We start from the raw sequence: 16,663 nt of genomic DNA on the forward strand, positions 1-16,663 counted from the left end.
GTTTCATTTAAAAGAGTCGATCATCAGATATTGTCCAAGATTAACCTTCAGGGTGGATATAGCTCGCTAGCAGCCTCGCACCGAGTACCTATCCATGACATCATTTACCCAGAATGCTTTGTGTGTAAATAAAATGGCTCCGTCCGTGTTAAAATATATTTTTAAATATTTATAAAACTGAACAGTTAAAATATATGTTTGTCAAATAAAGTTCCCTTTAAATTACACATTAAAAAGGGAACATTTGTGAACGGCTGCCAACTACCACTTTTGTTTCCCTATAGAAAAATCCAAAGTAACGCATTTTTTAAGAGAGAGCTGTGAGATGAAGAAACAGGAAGTAAACAGGTTTAGGAACAATGCTGGGTTTAATGGTTAATGGCATTTTTTTCCTCCTGAAAACTGCTGAGCAGTAACATCTTTAGACGAATGCTGAGCCCGTGGGACAAACATCTGTCTCGCCACGCCAGAACTGTCATGGTCCACACTCTACGTCTTGTCACGTCTCTTTGCTCTACCTTTACGCTCCTCTGCAAAACTAAAGGACAAAGAGGAAAATAATAATAAACAGTAGCAAAGCAGAGGTGCTCGGTGTGAACAAAGCACATGAAGCACAAAGATTTATTTTTTTTACAAGGTCGACAAAAGAAATGTCCTTTGGAACAATGGCAGCAGAGCACAGGACGGAGGAGGAGGGGCTGACCATGACAGATCACCAATAAGAGAATGGACAAGATGAGCTTAGCAAGGCAAAAGGCAACTCAGAAGGCAACAGTCAGCAGAAAACACCCAGAAACTCAATATAGCCGTTTCTTTGTTCGGTCGGTTCTTTTGAAGTCCAAAACAACAACACAATTTAATTTTAAAAAGTTAAATTACTGAGCGGTGTTACGGCAAAGCTGAGATTCCAACATCTTTACTTGCTTTCTTTAACGCTCCGCTCTTTTATTTCATTTTCTTGTCTTTATAATAAGAAAATACAATAACCAACCTTAAACTGACAGGAAACCCATGGGATTAAAAACATCAGGAGATAAGAAACTTATAGAACATCCTTGAGTTCTCCATATATAGGTAAAGACAAGTTTGATGCAGGTTTCTATGGGAAAAAAAACAAAACAAAACAAAAAAAAAACAATTTCCAAGATGATGGAAGTTCAGCTGAAACACCAGCATCTGCTCGGCGCTTGTCCAGAAGGAGCGACGGTTCGAGTGGAAGGCAACCAGAGGAGTGACAGATGGCTCTGTTATTCACTTTGTAAGCTCCAGAAAGACATCCTTTTTGATCGGCAGCATCACATTGACTGATGAAATGAAAAGAAAAAAAAAATAAAAGACAGAGACAGCGTATGTTGCTGAACGACTGCAAAGTCACCAGGCAAGATGTCATTCCAAGTGTCCCAGTAATCACGGCTTTCTGGGATCCATTCTTCATCCCATCCACTCCCGAGGCTTCTAATGGAACATTCTTGTCCTTTCAGAGTTACCTCACTGCTGTCATGGTATTTGTAATATGCAGACCACTGCAGGTGAGCCAGACAAGAGTAATTTTGCTTTGTAAACTTTGCAGCTACTGCCAGACACTCAGACGTTGACCGACACTGGAAACCAAAACATGTAGAAGATAGTTTTAATGAGAAGGCCACTGGAAAATGCAAAGCTGTGTCTGGGTGCTAGCGGTTCCACTGACCTGTCAAGCAAACTGCATTTTCTAGTGCTGCTCGTTTTGTCCCGAGCACATGTTGTGCCCTCTTTTCGCTCCTATCTTGGCAGGAAGTCGGGTCATGCCACGTGCCAATTAGGGAACAAAGGTACTGTAGCTGAAGACTTCTAAGCCTGGTCGGAGGAAGTCGGAGCGCGGGTCATCTGCCGCAGCAGTAAGTGCTTCTGTCGCCTGTTCATAGCACTTTTTAACTAGTGCACAGTTCAAAGGAAGCTATGATGAGAGGAGAATTTGTTCTCGTCAAAGAAAAAGAAAAGACTTTTTTATTCCTCATCTTACTGGTCAAAAACTAAAGTACTGTGAGGCTTTTAAAGGAGCTCAAACTCATTTAAACTATTTTAAAATGGACAATTATTTAAATTTTGTTTTAACCCACATGGCTTTTAAGTCTTATAATTCAAAATAAAATGAACATGGGTTAAAGCAGCATTAAATGAGGACATATTGCAAAATCCTATTTTTTTAGCCATCAAATACATTTTGTTGTGTCCTTGGAGTATCTTTATATACTTTTAAGGACATACCTTTCAACCTGTTCAGTTTTCTCTATTTTTCTATGACGCTTTCTGAAGTATTATGCCAAATTATTTGCGACAGAACTGCCAAATAAGGTCTGGACTTACCAACTACAATTTGGTGGTCTCTCTTTGGTGGTCTTGGTCAGACTCTGGTTCCAGCATTTAAGGCTGGATGGGCAAGTCTTCCTTTGTTGACATCTTTTAATTAAATTGTAAATAATATGTTTCTGTGCCGTTATATAGTCGTAAACGCCTCTATCAAACTAGAATGGACCGGTCTGGAAGTTGGAGGGGGCGGGGCATGAAGTCCCTCATTTGGATTTAAAGAGACAGCCTCAAAATGAGTTGAACTGAGACACACCTTAAAGGGGTGAAAGAGGGGCTTGTAACGTTTAAAGCAAAGCATTGCAGTTCCACTTTAAATAGATCCCAGATGAATGATTTAAATGTGTGATCTACTTCTTGTTGTAGCTCAGGTCGAATATAACATTCTGATCTGACTTATTTTATTTATTTATTGCTGCAGTACCATGGGAATCCAATGAATTACACATCAACTCTAATTTTCCAAAAATAATGCTTGCAATACAGGTGTAAAAATGAATAAAATACTTTGAAACGGGCCACTGCCTTCCTAAACTGGCACATCATCAACATGTAGCAGGGCTGAATATTTTCACCTGAGAAATATCCCTCAGGTTTGAAACAGTACAACTTAGACTGATACTGAAAAGCTGCTACATGCTTTTTACTTTATCCAGGTTAGATTACTTCAATTCCCTATGTGTCGGCCTAGCAAAAGAAGTCTACTGCAAATCTGCAACGAGCTCAGGGCACTGCTGCCTGAATATTAACTTGCACAGAAAGAAGGGAGCACATCCCTCCAACACTCATACCCCTTTGCTTTAAATCTCCATCTTCTTCTGCTTATCTGTATCTGGTCATGGAGGCAACAGGTCCAGGAGAGAAACACAGACATTTCTCTCCCCAGAGACACTTTCCAACTCGTCCTGCGTCCCCGAGACCTCCCACCTGTGGGACGTGCCAGGAACACCTCTAAAGGGAGGCGTCCAGGAGACATCCTAATCAGCTAACCCACCTCAACTGACTCCTTTCGATGTGGAGGAGTAGCGGTGAGCTCCCCTGGGTGACGGAGCTCCTCCCCCTCTCTCTAAGGCTGAGCCCGGCCACCCTTCAGAGGAAGCTCATTTTAGCCACTTGTATTCAGGATCTTGTTCTTTCGGTCATGATCCACGCCTCATGACCACAGGTGACGGTTGGAACGAAGACAGACCAGTAAATGCAGAGCTTTGATTTTCGACTCGGCTCTTTCTTCACCACGACCGACCGAAGCAACGTCCTCATTACTGCGGACGAGGCTCCAATCTGTCGATCCATCTCCCGCTCCATCCTACCATCACTCGTGAACAAGACACCCAGATACTTAAACTCTACATGGCCTCACCGCCCCATCTCTTAGTGACAGGAGAAATGTTTCAGCCAGATCATTAAGATCATCCAATGATAATCTTAACTATTAGTGATTCCTGAGGGATGAAGGTGCTTTTATTTATCACAGCTCCAAGCTCTGGAAATCTCTCCCAACAAACCTGAGAGATGTTGACTCTTTTAAAAAAAGATCTTAAAATCTACCTTTTACACTTGTTTTTAGCTAATATTGCATTTTACTGGTGTAATTTTTTATAATCCCTGTCTATTTATTGCTGCTTTTAGTCATAATGGAGTTTTGGATACATGCAGTGTTAAAAATGGGCTGTAAAACCAAAGATTATTATTTAGAAAATAAAAATAGAATTATTTTTTAACTCATGACTCTTATCCGATGATAAAACTGAACATTGAGATTAATAGAAGGCCGGTTCTGAAACAGAAACAAAGGTAAATGGGTAAAATTTGTTTTGCAGAGACGTGTTTTACGGGTTGGAGGATCAAGGAGTGAAAAATTTTCCAAGGCCCAACCTCTCTGTCCTTGACTGGATACCCACGGTGAACAAAAGTGAACACAGGAGGATACTGATGACCTTAAAAATGAGGCGCGTATAACAAATGTGCTAATGAGCAAGCAACCGCAGAGAAAATAGTGCCATCAAAAACTCCCAACCTTTTATTTTTTTTTCTTTTTGCACTTCAAAATGGGTCAATTTACACAGCTGTGAAAAAAGAAAAGTCAAAAACATCTGTCATGAGATGTAATTGGGTTTATTAGACATCTCATCCAGAGTTCCCAATTACAGGCCTCAATAATTAACTGCACTTGAAATTAAATGAATTTTCTCATCAGCCTTTAATTAAACGTGGCTCTTGTTCTTGATTGGAAATTCCAATCTAAAGGTGAAGTTTGGACTGCAACATGTTTACTTGTGACGTACCAGGAGATGGCCTGAGCTTTGCAGGGGATAATTACATCGTCTGATTAGACACTGTCAGGCTGTGGCAGGCTTTTTATTTATTTATTTATTTATTTATTTATTTATTTATTTATTTATTTATTTATTTATTTATTGGTGTGGTGAGGTCACAAGCAGACAACACTTGCCATATGTCTCCTGCAGCAACCGAACCACACCAAGCCAAACCCAACTTGTCACCAATGCAAAGATGCGATTCCACAGATAATCACCGTGCAAAGCAACCCATTGACTCTTATTTAGAATCAGAACTGTTCTGAATCACAAATGACTATTTAAATGGTCGTGGTGACAAAAAAAAAAAGAATAATCAGAATTTAGTTGGTTTGGCCTCGAGGTGAAGCAGAAACGACAGCTTTTTATGATTGTTACAGCCCAATGAGTATCTATAACAAATGCACTGAGAGAAGAATTAATTTATCTCCCTGATGAGGGCCATGCAGGGGGATCTGCCTTTTCTTTCCCTTCATGCAAATGAACCCAAATGTCCTCATCATTCTGCTATTTAAATTCTTTCTTCATCTGTGTGAGGCTGGATTCAGTAGTGGAACTATTTATATGTTAAGAAGGTATTCACAGTGAAACAGATGCACTGTTATAACAAAGAATTCATTAGATAGAAGTGTGAATCAACTGCTTTATTTTAATTTGGAACGACATGCCCAAAATAACTTTAATTATTTAAAAAAAATACAAAAAGTTTTATTTAAATCATTAGAAATCTTGATGCTGAAAACGATAGTTCATTAATTATAATGTGAGAATAAGTGTGTTTTCTTTTGCCTTGCTGCTGCGATAATCTAAACCTTAACCTTCAACTTCATTTCAGTGTTCAGGGCTGATAATAAACTTGAAAGAGATGTGATTTTAAAAGCTTTTTCACATTTAAATCATTCAGTTATATGAAGTGGAACTGCAACGTTTTGGTCCGAGTTCCTCCTTATTGTAACTCCACAAGCCCCGCCCCTTCTCGGAGGTGTGTCTCAGATCAACTCGTTTTGAGGCTGTCTCTTTAAATCCAAACGAGGTGCTTCACATCCCGCCCTTCCTCCAGCTTCCAGGGCTGCCCATTCTAATTTGATACGGAGGGATTTACGACTATATAGCTGCACAGAAATGTTTTATTTACAAACTGATTAAAAGATGTCAACAACAGAAGACTTATCCATCCAGTTCTGCATGTTGGAGCTAGAGTCTGCCTCAAAGAATAAAGATAACAAAATTGTGGTTGGTAATCCAGACCTTATTAGGCAGTTCCATCGCAAGTAATTTGACATAACAGTTCGGAAAACATAGAAAATAGAGAAAACTTGAAAAATACGACCCAAACAGCACAGCAGAAACTAAATTCAACTTTTTTGCACTCCCACAGCCTCCAAGTACAACAAAATGCATTTAATGGCTAAAAAAGTGGATTTTGCACGATATGTCCCCTGTAAGTTGTTTCTCATGGGCTGTGACTGATGGGGACTAGCTGATGACTTACATTTCGAGAAAAAGCAGCACATTTTCTATAGTTTCATTGAGTGTTTGTAGCAGAGCAGTTTTTGAAAATCGTGCCTTATTTTTGTATGTGGAGTTTTCAAAAGTGCGTTTCTAGACCACGCACAACTACAATCACATCTGCTTCTGTCTGCCTCGCACCCACCGTGGTAGTCGCCGCCAAGTTCACGATTTAATGTACCGGGAGACACTTTTGAACTCGAGATGGACCGATTCGGATGGGCCTATGCCAAATCACTGCACATAAACTCACTAACAGATGTTTCTTGCTCGCTCTGAAGGGACGTTTTGGTTAAGGAGACAACATCACTTGAGCCTTTTTGTCCTTTCCGATTCCCTTTCCATTTTGAAATATGCGGGTTTTAGCAAATACTTCTTGCGACAGAAAACACTTCTGCAGATCACGCAGACAAATCGGGAGACCGTGTGCTCAGATATGAATATCAGTCCCTCGGAGGATGAAAGCAGACAAATTGAGCTGAACTGATTTAATAGCATAACTTAGTTGATGCTCCTCATCCAGCTGGGACCTGGGAGAGCTGGTCAATCATGTTCTGTAAGATGAATATTCTAACCGTGCAGTCCTCTCCTGTCTGATGGCTGATGTCTTTTTAATCTATTTCCTATCTAGCCTATTCACGAGAGCGAGACTCTGGGTGGCCCATCTGCAGATTCAGCCAACCAAATCTATGAATGATAGTTTTTTTTCTGACAAGTTGTGTGAGAGAGGAGTCAATCTATTGAGTCCCAATATAACTGAGCTCATAAAGCCCTGAGATTCTGCACGATTAAAACGGATGATAGAAGCGGTACAACTCAGCATCCCGTGTCTGCGTTTGTAAGGGCAACGCTGTAAAGACACACATCCTGGAGTGCGAGGAACTTTCAAAGCCACTCACCAATGAAGTAGGCTAATAGGAGCAGCAGCGTTACTGAGATGAGGATGGCACTGAGGGCAGCACATTTCCAGTTGCAGTGCTTGTAGGGTTTCTTCAAGCTGAAGGCAGGTCGGGAGAAGGTGTTCCGAGGTAAAGGGCGCGGGGGAGGGGAGTACACGGTGCTGGAGGTCAAAGGATACCCCGGTGACGTTGTGCAATACATTGGGGATGTTCCACCTGGTTTGAACAGGAAATGCCTAAAAAAACACAATTTTCTTATTAGTTTTAGGAGAAACTGTAATTATTCAAGCATGTTTATAATTCTAAGAGATATTACAGTTTGTACCAGGAGTAGTTTTTGAGCTCAAAGTGAAACGGACGCAGCGATGAGGGCACGCTCACTCAACCTGTCGCATGTGTGTCAGCTCTTCCTGTTTGTATATAGGAGATGACCTATGGCAAGCTGTTTTACAATACAATCAAGTACCACTCCCATATTTGTGACCCAACACATCTAAATGAGTATTAAGTCCAAAAGTGGGATGTGGAGAAATAGGCAGATAAAGGGTTTTGATTTAAACGTGTGCAAAAATTGTGTTTTGTCAAAATATAATGAATTCATGCATTATCAATGAATCGTTTGAACGAACTGTCTGAATCCTAAAAAAAAACAAAAAAAACAAAGTGAAGCATTTTTTAGCAGTAGCAACAAAAATCTGATTTTGAGGAAAAAAACACCTTAAATGTTTTCCCCTGTGAGCTGACAATGTTTTGTTTCTTTACTACTGGGAAATATTAATATACAAATACTATTTGAGGTTTCCTCTTTATATTGACATAAAAATGACTCAATAAATTTACATAAATTTAGGATTCAGACCAAATGGTAATGTATTATAGCAACCAACAAGACAAATTAAGTCAAATCTCTGGATAAGCTTATATCAGAATGATCCAGGTATCAAAATGTAGCTTTTAAAGCCAACAATCTGAAAATGTAATTAGGTCATTTTGACCTAATTTGACTTAATCCTCATTTCGATATGATGGGTCTTATTTGTGTTTACTTGTGTTTCTATAAAAGCATATTTCTTGGTCACAATAACAGTAAATGGTAAATGAACTTGCATAACGCTTCATCCAGACCCTTCGAACTTCAAACTGCTTTACACGTCAATCATTGTTTGTTTAAAGTAAATCAACAAACAAAGAATTTGGTAAAGAAGTTGTGGAATTATCCACTGATGGTGCTAAAATTAGCCAAGTGACTCGAACCAAATTCCTAGGTGTTATTGTTGATCAGAAACTAACTTGGAAACAACATACTGAAGTGTATGTAGAAAAACAGTGAAATCAATTATTTTATTGATCTTTCTGAATAATGCATTTTTCAAAGAGATGATCTTCATATGCTCCTCTTTTTTATAAAATTTAACATCTTGACTATATTTAATGTGAACTTTTATTGTACATCTCTTTGTATGTTTAAGTATGTCTACTGAATTGTCAGTAGTTTTTCAACATTTTTTTTATCAATTATTTTGAGATTCACATATTCAACAAGACGTTGACAAACTTCTATTTCCCATTATACAGAATAGCATTTAAAGTCCACTCAAGTGTAGAGGACTTTCAGTTTGGAACAACCTACCGCCAGGTTTTCATTCCAATAACATTCTTTCTTTAAAAAAATGTTTTAAAATGATGTTGATTTCAAATGGTGTGTGATTTGATTTCATAGATTTGTGTTTTGTTATATTTTGTTGTTGCATGCTGTTGATTCTGTAGCATAATAGGGGATGTGGTCCGTTAAGACTCTAGGGTCTTTAAAACTCTCCTGCACAATTTTATTTTTATTATTATTTGTTTTATGGTGTGTGTTTTATATTGTGCAAATAAAATAAAATAAATACAAATTCACCCATTCACACGCCAATGGTGGTAAGCTACACTGTAGCCACAGCTGCCCTGGGGCACACCAACAGAGACAAAAACACAACAGGAGTGGGATTTGAAAACATGGTAAAAGAGTAGGGGTGCACAATAGTCATCAGCCCGATATAACAAACAGAACCGATAATATATGTACATGTTTGCCAGCGCCGCGATGAGAATCTGTGTTTATTTTTATCCTTTTTGGTCAAGCCGCTTCCCGTCTGGCATGACCCGAGCAACGTTCAAGTTGCATCGGAGAAAACGACTTTCTCACCAGAACAATAAATAGAATACTCCGAGTTGAAAAACAACTAGTCATTTTAAGAATTATTAATATTATTATACCAATTAACCCGTATGTTACACACAGACTTTATAATTACAAACATCGGAACAACTACTCCCAATTTGAGAACATATAAAGTCCGTTACCTCCTGAACGCAGTGCTAAGTCCGTCTGCTAAAATGCTAACAACAACAAGCTAGCGTTCAAGAACTCATCGGGACTTAAATAATTCCTGACGCTTTTGATAAATCCAATAAAACTGCCAGAGAGGACGCAGATCTCAAGCACTTTAACGATGGAAATGATAAGCAGCCATTCACCCTCGCTAAAGATAGAAGCTTTTATCTCCTTGTTAACCACAGTTTACCAGCCGATGATGCGGTCGTAATGCATTCACACTCTCAGAAGCACTGTTTCAGGTAGAAAAATGTTTTAAATCATATATTAATAATAATAAAAACAATGTAATTTGAATCTAACTTGTGTTAGTGAATTATCTGTTTTGAACTTGTGGAATGACTTTTTCTCTTTTGTTTAAATCTGAGATCAGTGTTAAAGGTTTTTTTTATTATTAATGTGCCTTATTTAAAAAAAATTGCCATTTGAGAAATTTGTTTTGTTTTATATATTTTAAGAAATGCTTGTTTGCTAAGAGTTTATTTCAAATAGTATAATTTACAGTGTCATTTGGTTTTGGTCTTGTTTATTTATGTTATGATCTTACCCATTTTTGACTAGTCCTCTTGGCACGTTATCGGTTATTATCGGTTATCATTATCGGCTCTTAAAATAAGTTATCGTGCATCCATATAAAAGAGCCTGCCATGCCTGAGTGAGCAGAGTTGAGCACACACGACACAGGTTGAGTGTGTGAGTTGAGTGCAAGCATGACATTAGTGTTTGCTCAGCTTTATGCGCACACACACATCAGTCTGCAGTGCTGTCCACTTTATGGCACAGAAAATACTCCATATTTAAATACATTTCCCCCAGTTGTTTTGCACATTTGCTTTGAAACACAAGCGACACAGTCAATGATCATGCTTAGGACCAATTATTAAACACACTAATTTATAGTGGGTGATAATTTGTTTATGCATTCATGTCAGTGTAAAAAAAAAAAGAGTAACTCGTGCTCTCAAGTGGAGCGACAGGGAATAGGACAGGGTTGGAGACTTGTAAGAAGCAGGATTATTCGCCCTTGAAGAGCGTGCTCGGCTATCTCAGAAAACGTGTAGCAATGCACTGCATGATCGGCCCATCAGAGAGTCAGTGACAGAGGAACTATAGTCGAGGCCATTTCAGTGACAAGTTTACAAGATGCTCCCCGAGTGACAGTGACATGAATGTGATGGAATGTCAGTTTGCAACGTATGACGCGGGGAGTCGCAGAGACTATATTTTATTCCTAAAAATATCAAGACAAATCACTGACATTTCATTTCCTAGCAGCGCCTCATAAAGCGGTCGTGTTTAACATTAATCAAAAGCAACACAACCCAACAATGTGACTTTGTGCAAATCTGGGCGGCTGTACGTAAACCGAAGGGACAAATATAGCCAGGATTCTAGCACTGCAGGAGACACACAACAATGAGCGACAGCGTTACAAATGGAGGGGGCTGACGAAGGAACAGCACAGGCGTTTAATGTTTGCGTGGCAAAGCAGATTCTGACGGTAGCCGGAGCCAGATAGCAAACATGCAACATACCCGTCGTTGTACGAGGCATCGTGGCGTGCGGCTGCCAGGATGTCCATCTCAATCAGGTTGTCCTGCAAAGTCTCTAGGAATGCCTGCTTTGCAATGTTTCTACACACAGGTGGAGAGATGAACATGAAGCCGGTGTGAGACGTGCATGCAGTAAAACACAACAAAAACGCCAAAACAGAACGTGACCACCAAGCGACATGAACAGCAGCTGACAAATGGACGGTGGGCAGTGAGGGACAAACGAACCAAGGCCCTTATGGAACTACTTCTAAAGGGAAAGTGAGAACAAATAACATCTCATCTCTCTTGCTCTTCGCGTCTGTACTCTACTGTACCTTGTTTTGAACGAGCCCTGCCCCTCTCTGCAAGCGTCCTGCTCTTCTCTGTTAAACATTAGAGAGTTCTGGCTCCTTTCAGGTCATGATTGGGAGAAAACAAGGCATCATTTACAAACTCAAAACAAGCTCAAAGTTTGTTTGTTTTTAATTATCAATGTAATTTTAAAGCATAAATAAATTTACCACTTCAGTTTCAGGGACAATGCTCAAATTAGTTAATTACAACTTTTCCTGATGCATCTCAGTAATCCAGGTAGAAAAAAATCAAAAAGGAAAAATAAATAGGTCGTCTGGATGGGTTCTTCTTTAGGGAAACGTTCTTCTTTAGGGAAACAAAACAGCCACTGTTCAAAAGAATGATCCAGCACAGACGAGCTACATCATCAGGTCAGGACTCTGCAGTTTACACTCATCTACAGGCCAGTGGTCACTCTTTCAGGGATGAAGATGTTCTCGTCCTTGATAGAGAGGAACGTTGGTTTGAGAGAGGAGTAAAGGAAGCCATCTTTGTGAAGAAAAACCGTCCACCATTAAACAGAGGTGGAGGCCTTCGTGTCCAGTTGTCCTCCTCCTACAATGATATTATTGCAAGTATGACTCCGCCCCCTGTGAGCAAAATGTGTGAATCAGAGCCCCAATGATACCAACACAAAGAGGGGAAAAAAACAAAAACAAGGGGATGTTGAACCCCCGCTTGCATTCACTACATTCACATAACACGACACAGGTCAGGTGATGGGGCACATGACCCTCTATGAACAATAGAGCCAATCAAGCCTATTGTTAGGCGATGGCCCTCTTTTGCATGTGACTAACCTGTTTGTCCATGTGGAGGCAGTGCTTATAAGGCTGAGTTCACCTGAAACTCATCAGACTGAAGAAGTCTCTTGGAGGAGAGACGAAACGTTTCACTAAAGAAGAACCCATCCAGAGGACCTACTTATTTTTTCTTTTTGAGTTAATTACAACACTTTTTGTTGGCTGCAGCACTGTAAATACCATTCTCAGCTCATTTTAAAACTCATGACTCATTTCTCCCATATTGCCCTAATGAGAGCTTCGTTCCATAAGGAAACACTGCTCCGATGGGGGAAACGAACCGTCCACATGCAATGAGAAGGCTCAACACTTTCAGTGGTCCAAGAGAAAAGGCTCGATTTTGACCCGTGACCTGTGGAAACCAGATTTTGTTTCGGTGTAAGAATGCAACTTTTAATGAAGCAAAAAGCAGCGAGAGAGAGAGACGCTCGACGGAGACTCGACAAAAATGGGGAGTTTTTCGATGCAGCTTTTTCAACTACTGGCGTCGCTCCAGTGACAAAGATGTTTGGAGAATTCTTCAAGACCTTTTAATTTTACCAAGAGAGCCAAGTTATAATATTTAACAAAGTAAAAGTGAAATTTAATACTTCAAGGTCCACGAGGAGATAACTAATGATTTTAGTTTTATTACTTTGTAAGTCGAGCTTCTCTTTTTTTTTTTTTAAAGGCAATAGGTTCTAGAAAGTCTGGTTTCAGCAGAACTATTTCCTCTCCCGCCATCTGTCTTTTGGCTCCGCAGGGAATACCTGTGCAGGATTAACTGGAGCTGCGTGATGTGTAATCATTCGTTATACATTATACTGTCCCACCAGCTGAAATTGATTCTCATTTTCCCGTTGACTGAACCGTCTCACAAAATCTGAAGGAAGAGACAATAAGTCTGTTCATGGTCGATTTTTTTAAACAATGCAAAATTAGCTACTGGTACTTCTCCTGCTGAACAGCACTCTATTTTGTGCTTTTTGCCTGCTGGCTTCCCGAAAGGATAAGATTAGTACAAATTTAGTAATCTTTTCATTAAAAAAATGTCTAAACGCAGTCGAAATGATGACAATTTTACATTTTTATATGTTGTTGTACAGAGTAAAAAAGTCAAAATCACTGCACTAAAAAACTGTTTTTTTTTTCAAATTCTCTTTTCTACACAACGATGCTGCTGCCAATTACATGACAACAGTAGCCTGCTGTTAGCGAAAAGCAGGCTTTGTTGCTCAGGAGTTGTCTTTTTTATTATTTTTTATTTTTTTTAGAGTTCGACACTCTATGAAAGAAGTGATGGAATAATTTGACACGGTAAAAGTAGAGGTGGAAAAAAAAATGCCAACACATCTCAGCTTTCATTGCCGTCCACGGTTACTGATGCTGAGCTTACAAACCAAACTCGAATCTTTCTGAAGAGTGCTTTGCTAACAGCTTGACAAACCCAACATCAATCACTGCTCTCTTTTACTGCAGGGAAGTCATAATCGAGGAGAGGCCACCTGTCAGTGGGGTGCAACCAGAGAGCACACACAAAAAAACTGTCCTCTCTCTGATGTTTGCAGAAGTTTTTGTTCATTTTGAACATGATGCAGCACATGCATGTATTTATTTATTCTTTATTTCATTTTCGTCTAGTTGGGAATGGCTCAGAAAGGGTTTTTAATCTTTGACAGCCTATGTTGTCTACTTTATTTTTATATTTTGCTTTGCTTCAGGTGGTATCTCACTGGGCTGTGACTAGTTGGTAAATAGGACTCATGAGGGAGTCTTCCGAATGTCTCACAACATTTAGTAGTTGCTGTCTTGTGTGTCGCAGAGGCATGCAGCCTCGTCACTGGAGTTAAAGATGGGTCCCTGCAGAGCGCAGCTGTAGAGATCAAACCCCCGTCCCTCTGATGGGAAGACGACTTTTCTTTGAGCCGGGTTGTGACTTTTCTGACGTGACTGACTACTCCAGCTTTGGACCCTAACTAATGCATCTAATTAATAAAGTAAAATTGAGAGTGACTGTAAAAAGGCTGGTTCGCTTGAATTATTTTAAGGGGCGATATTATGTGCTTTCCAAGCCTATATTTCAATTTTATACTAAAATAAAGTAACTATGTCACATTTTCAGCTCATGAAAGAGCTATATATTTGTAAAAATCCCAAGAACAATTTACTTCTCATCTTGACAGTTTCAAAAAGTCTTGAAATAGGTCTCTGTCTCTTTAAGAAAACCCAACCACTTTGGTCACGCCCATTTCAGCACGTAGCCTGCCGGAGAGGCGGAGCGGGGGTGGGGTGGGGCTCCGCCAGAGGAGGAGCTTGTCCCAAAAGGACACAACCCAGAGGTGCTTCTGGTCCCAAAAGGCGTTTCTGGTCCCCACCTGTTGTTTTGCTCCTCAGCATGGCTTCCTAAAAACGCTGCAGGATTTCTCAAACATGCATGAATGAGTCAAAGCAAGGCTTTGGGCATGTTTTTCAAGAGAGTATAAGATTACAACATGTTATAAAACTCAAAAAAGTTGATTTTACATGGTATTGCCCCTTTAAGAGAATGGTAAGGATTGGTTTGTTGGAAAGATATAAGGTTGTATAATGTGTATTTATATGAATTACTGTTTGAGGAAGTGTTTTTTTGTTTTGTTCTATTATTGAAATTTTATGGTTTGAAGTAATTTTCTATTTTTTTCTGAAAATGGGGCAAATATAAGATTTTTCTTCTTCTGCTGCCTTTCATTTTATTTAAATTGTATTTTTTGGGGGGTTTTATGTGAAATTATTTATTTATTTATTTTTACTAAAATGAATTTAAAAAATCATTAATGAACCATGCAAAAATCCATCTTTTTTTCTTAGATGGGAACCAGAGATTTTTTTTTCTTTTTGGAGAGGAATTTTTCAATGACTAACAGCGAGGATCATTACAAAGAAGGGGGAAAAAACATTAAAAAGCTCTGGTAATCTTTGGTAATCTTGATTTGAAACTGCCCTCCAGTAAAACCAGCTCCAAAACTACCAAGAGGCATTCCCTTCGTGACAATAATACATAACAAAGCTACTTCACACAAGAGCCTCCTATTGAGAAATGTGCTGGGGGAGTGAATGTTGATTAATATGAAATAAATAGAGCTCAGTGCTGAAGTGGAGGAGCCATGAAAGCACATGGGAGCCTGGATGTAATTTTGCTTTTTCTAACGTGATTATAATTACTCTGCTGTTTAAACTCAACAGCTTCCTCTGTTAGATGACTAATATTAGACGAAGAACCAAAATCAGCTCTTTTCTCTTGTTTGCCACAGAAACTCGTGTTCATCACAAAATTAGGTCTTTGCTGCAAGCGGCTGGGGTATTTGTCCATTTTCTTTGCTTTGCTCTTTGGTAGCACTGTGGTGAAATAACATGGAGGCAGACAACATGGAAAGCTGAGTTCAATGGCAGAAGCTACCAATCATTCTCAAAGATGCCAACGTGTGTGCGCGCTGCGCGGCGTTTTGGAGGCGGGTGCAGCGGTACCTCGTTTCCAGAGGGATGTTGCTGTTGAGCAGCCAGTTGTCCTGAGCGCTGCCAGAGTCTTGAGCACTGGCGGGACCCTCGGGGGGAGCGGAGCTGTCTGTGGGTGCGGGACTCTGGCTGCTCCGTGGAGTGTAGTTGCTCCTGTTCAGCGAGTTGACGGAGGCAGCATGGTGCTGATGGTTGGGGGAGTGAGAATGGGATAGAGGGAGGGGAGGCGTCCGCAGCCGAGAATGGTTCTGAAAGACGCCGTCTGAAAGCACAAAACAGAAAAAAGGAAACAAAAAAATTAGAAAACAAAGTATTAAAATGAGATATATGTACTCATTTAATGGATTTTTTGAGGTGTCTTTACTGTATGTGATTTTTACACGAGGTCATCCGGGGCAAACTGAAGTACAGAGGATCCACTAAAGTTGCAGGTTTGTGAGTTTAAGCTGTTTAAAACAGAACTGATTGTTTTGAATTTACATCAACGTGGCAGCTCTGAAGTTTGGTACCAGCAGTGGGAACCAGGTTTTTGGCATGTTCTTTCTTTGCACTCTATCAAATAGGTGATTACAGTTTTCTCAAAAGCAGAAACAAAAGCTCAAGTTACATCAAATCACTGTTTTTAGAAAGAAAAGCATTACATGGTAGCAGATGAAAGAAAAAGCTAAATTAAGGTGGGATGTTTGGATAATAAAACATGGCTGCAATAGCTAGAGATACACTACTAACATTATGCACCGGCCGCTTATAGCAAAAGAGCAACAATGCATTTGCCAAGGATTTTGTGTGTGTGTGTGTGTGTGTGTGTGTGTGTGTGTGTGTGCGTGTTATGCTATCTTTGTGTAAACGATTTTGGGACATTAGAATACCCTTGTGAGGTCATTTTGTCTGGGCCACACAATGGAAAAACACATTTGTAAGTTAAGCGATAGGTTTAGGTAAGTAACTGTGAGGTTAGTTTTATACCTGTAACGTTAGGGTTAGGTCTATACCTGTGAGGTTAGGGTTAGGTCTATACCTGTGAGGTTAGGATTAGGTCTATACCTGTGAG

The 16,663-nt window shown here is 39.7% G+C and overlaps 1 protein-coding gene across 11 annotated transcripts in view; it reads right to left on the minus strand.

Moving 5' to 3' along the window:
- The window catches only part of tenm4 (teneurin transmembrane protein 4), a gene marked incomplete in the record, with an annotated part of 177,421 nt that overhangs the window by 91,984 nt on the left and 68,774 nt on the right, over window positions 1-16,663 (minus strand). For 4 of the 11 annotated variants that reach the window (XM_014027259.1, XM_014027258.1, XM_014027257.1 and 1 more), the window contains 4 exon segments: window positions 7,073-7,308; window positions 10,985-11,083; window positions 11,320-11,394; window positions 15,625-15,874. In XM_014027259.1, the coding sequence (XP_013882713.1) occupies window positions 7,073-7,308; window positions 10,985-11,083; window positions 11,320-11,394; window positions 15,625-15,874 (660 nt within the window). 11 annotated transcript variants of the gene reach the window in all.

Source organism: Austrofundulus limnaeus, unplaced genomic scaffold (genome assembly GCF_001266775.1).
Source record: "Austrofundulus limnaeus strain Quisiro unplaced genomic scaffold, Austrofundulus_limnaeus-1.0 Scaffold627, whole genome shotgun sequence".
Taxonomy (NCBI): Eukaryota; Metazoa; Chordata; class Actinopteri; order Cyprinodontiformes; family Rivulidae; genus Austrofundulus; species Austrofundulus limnaeus.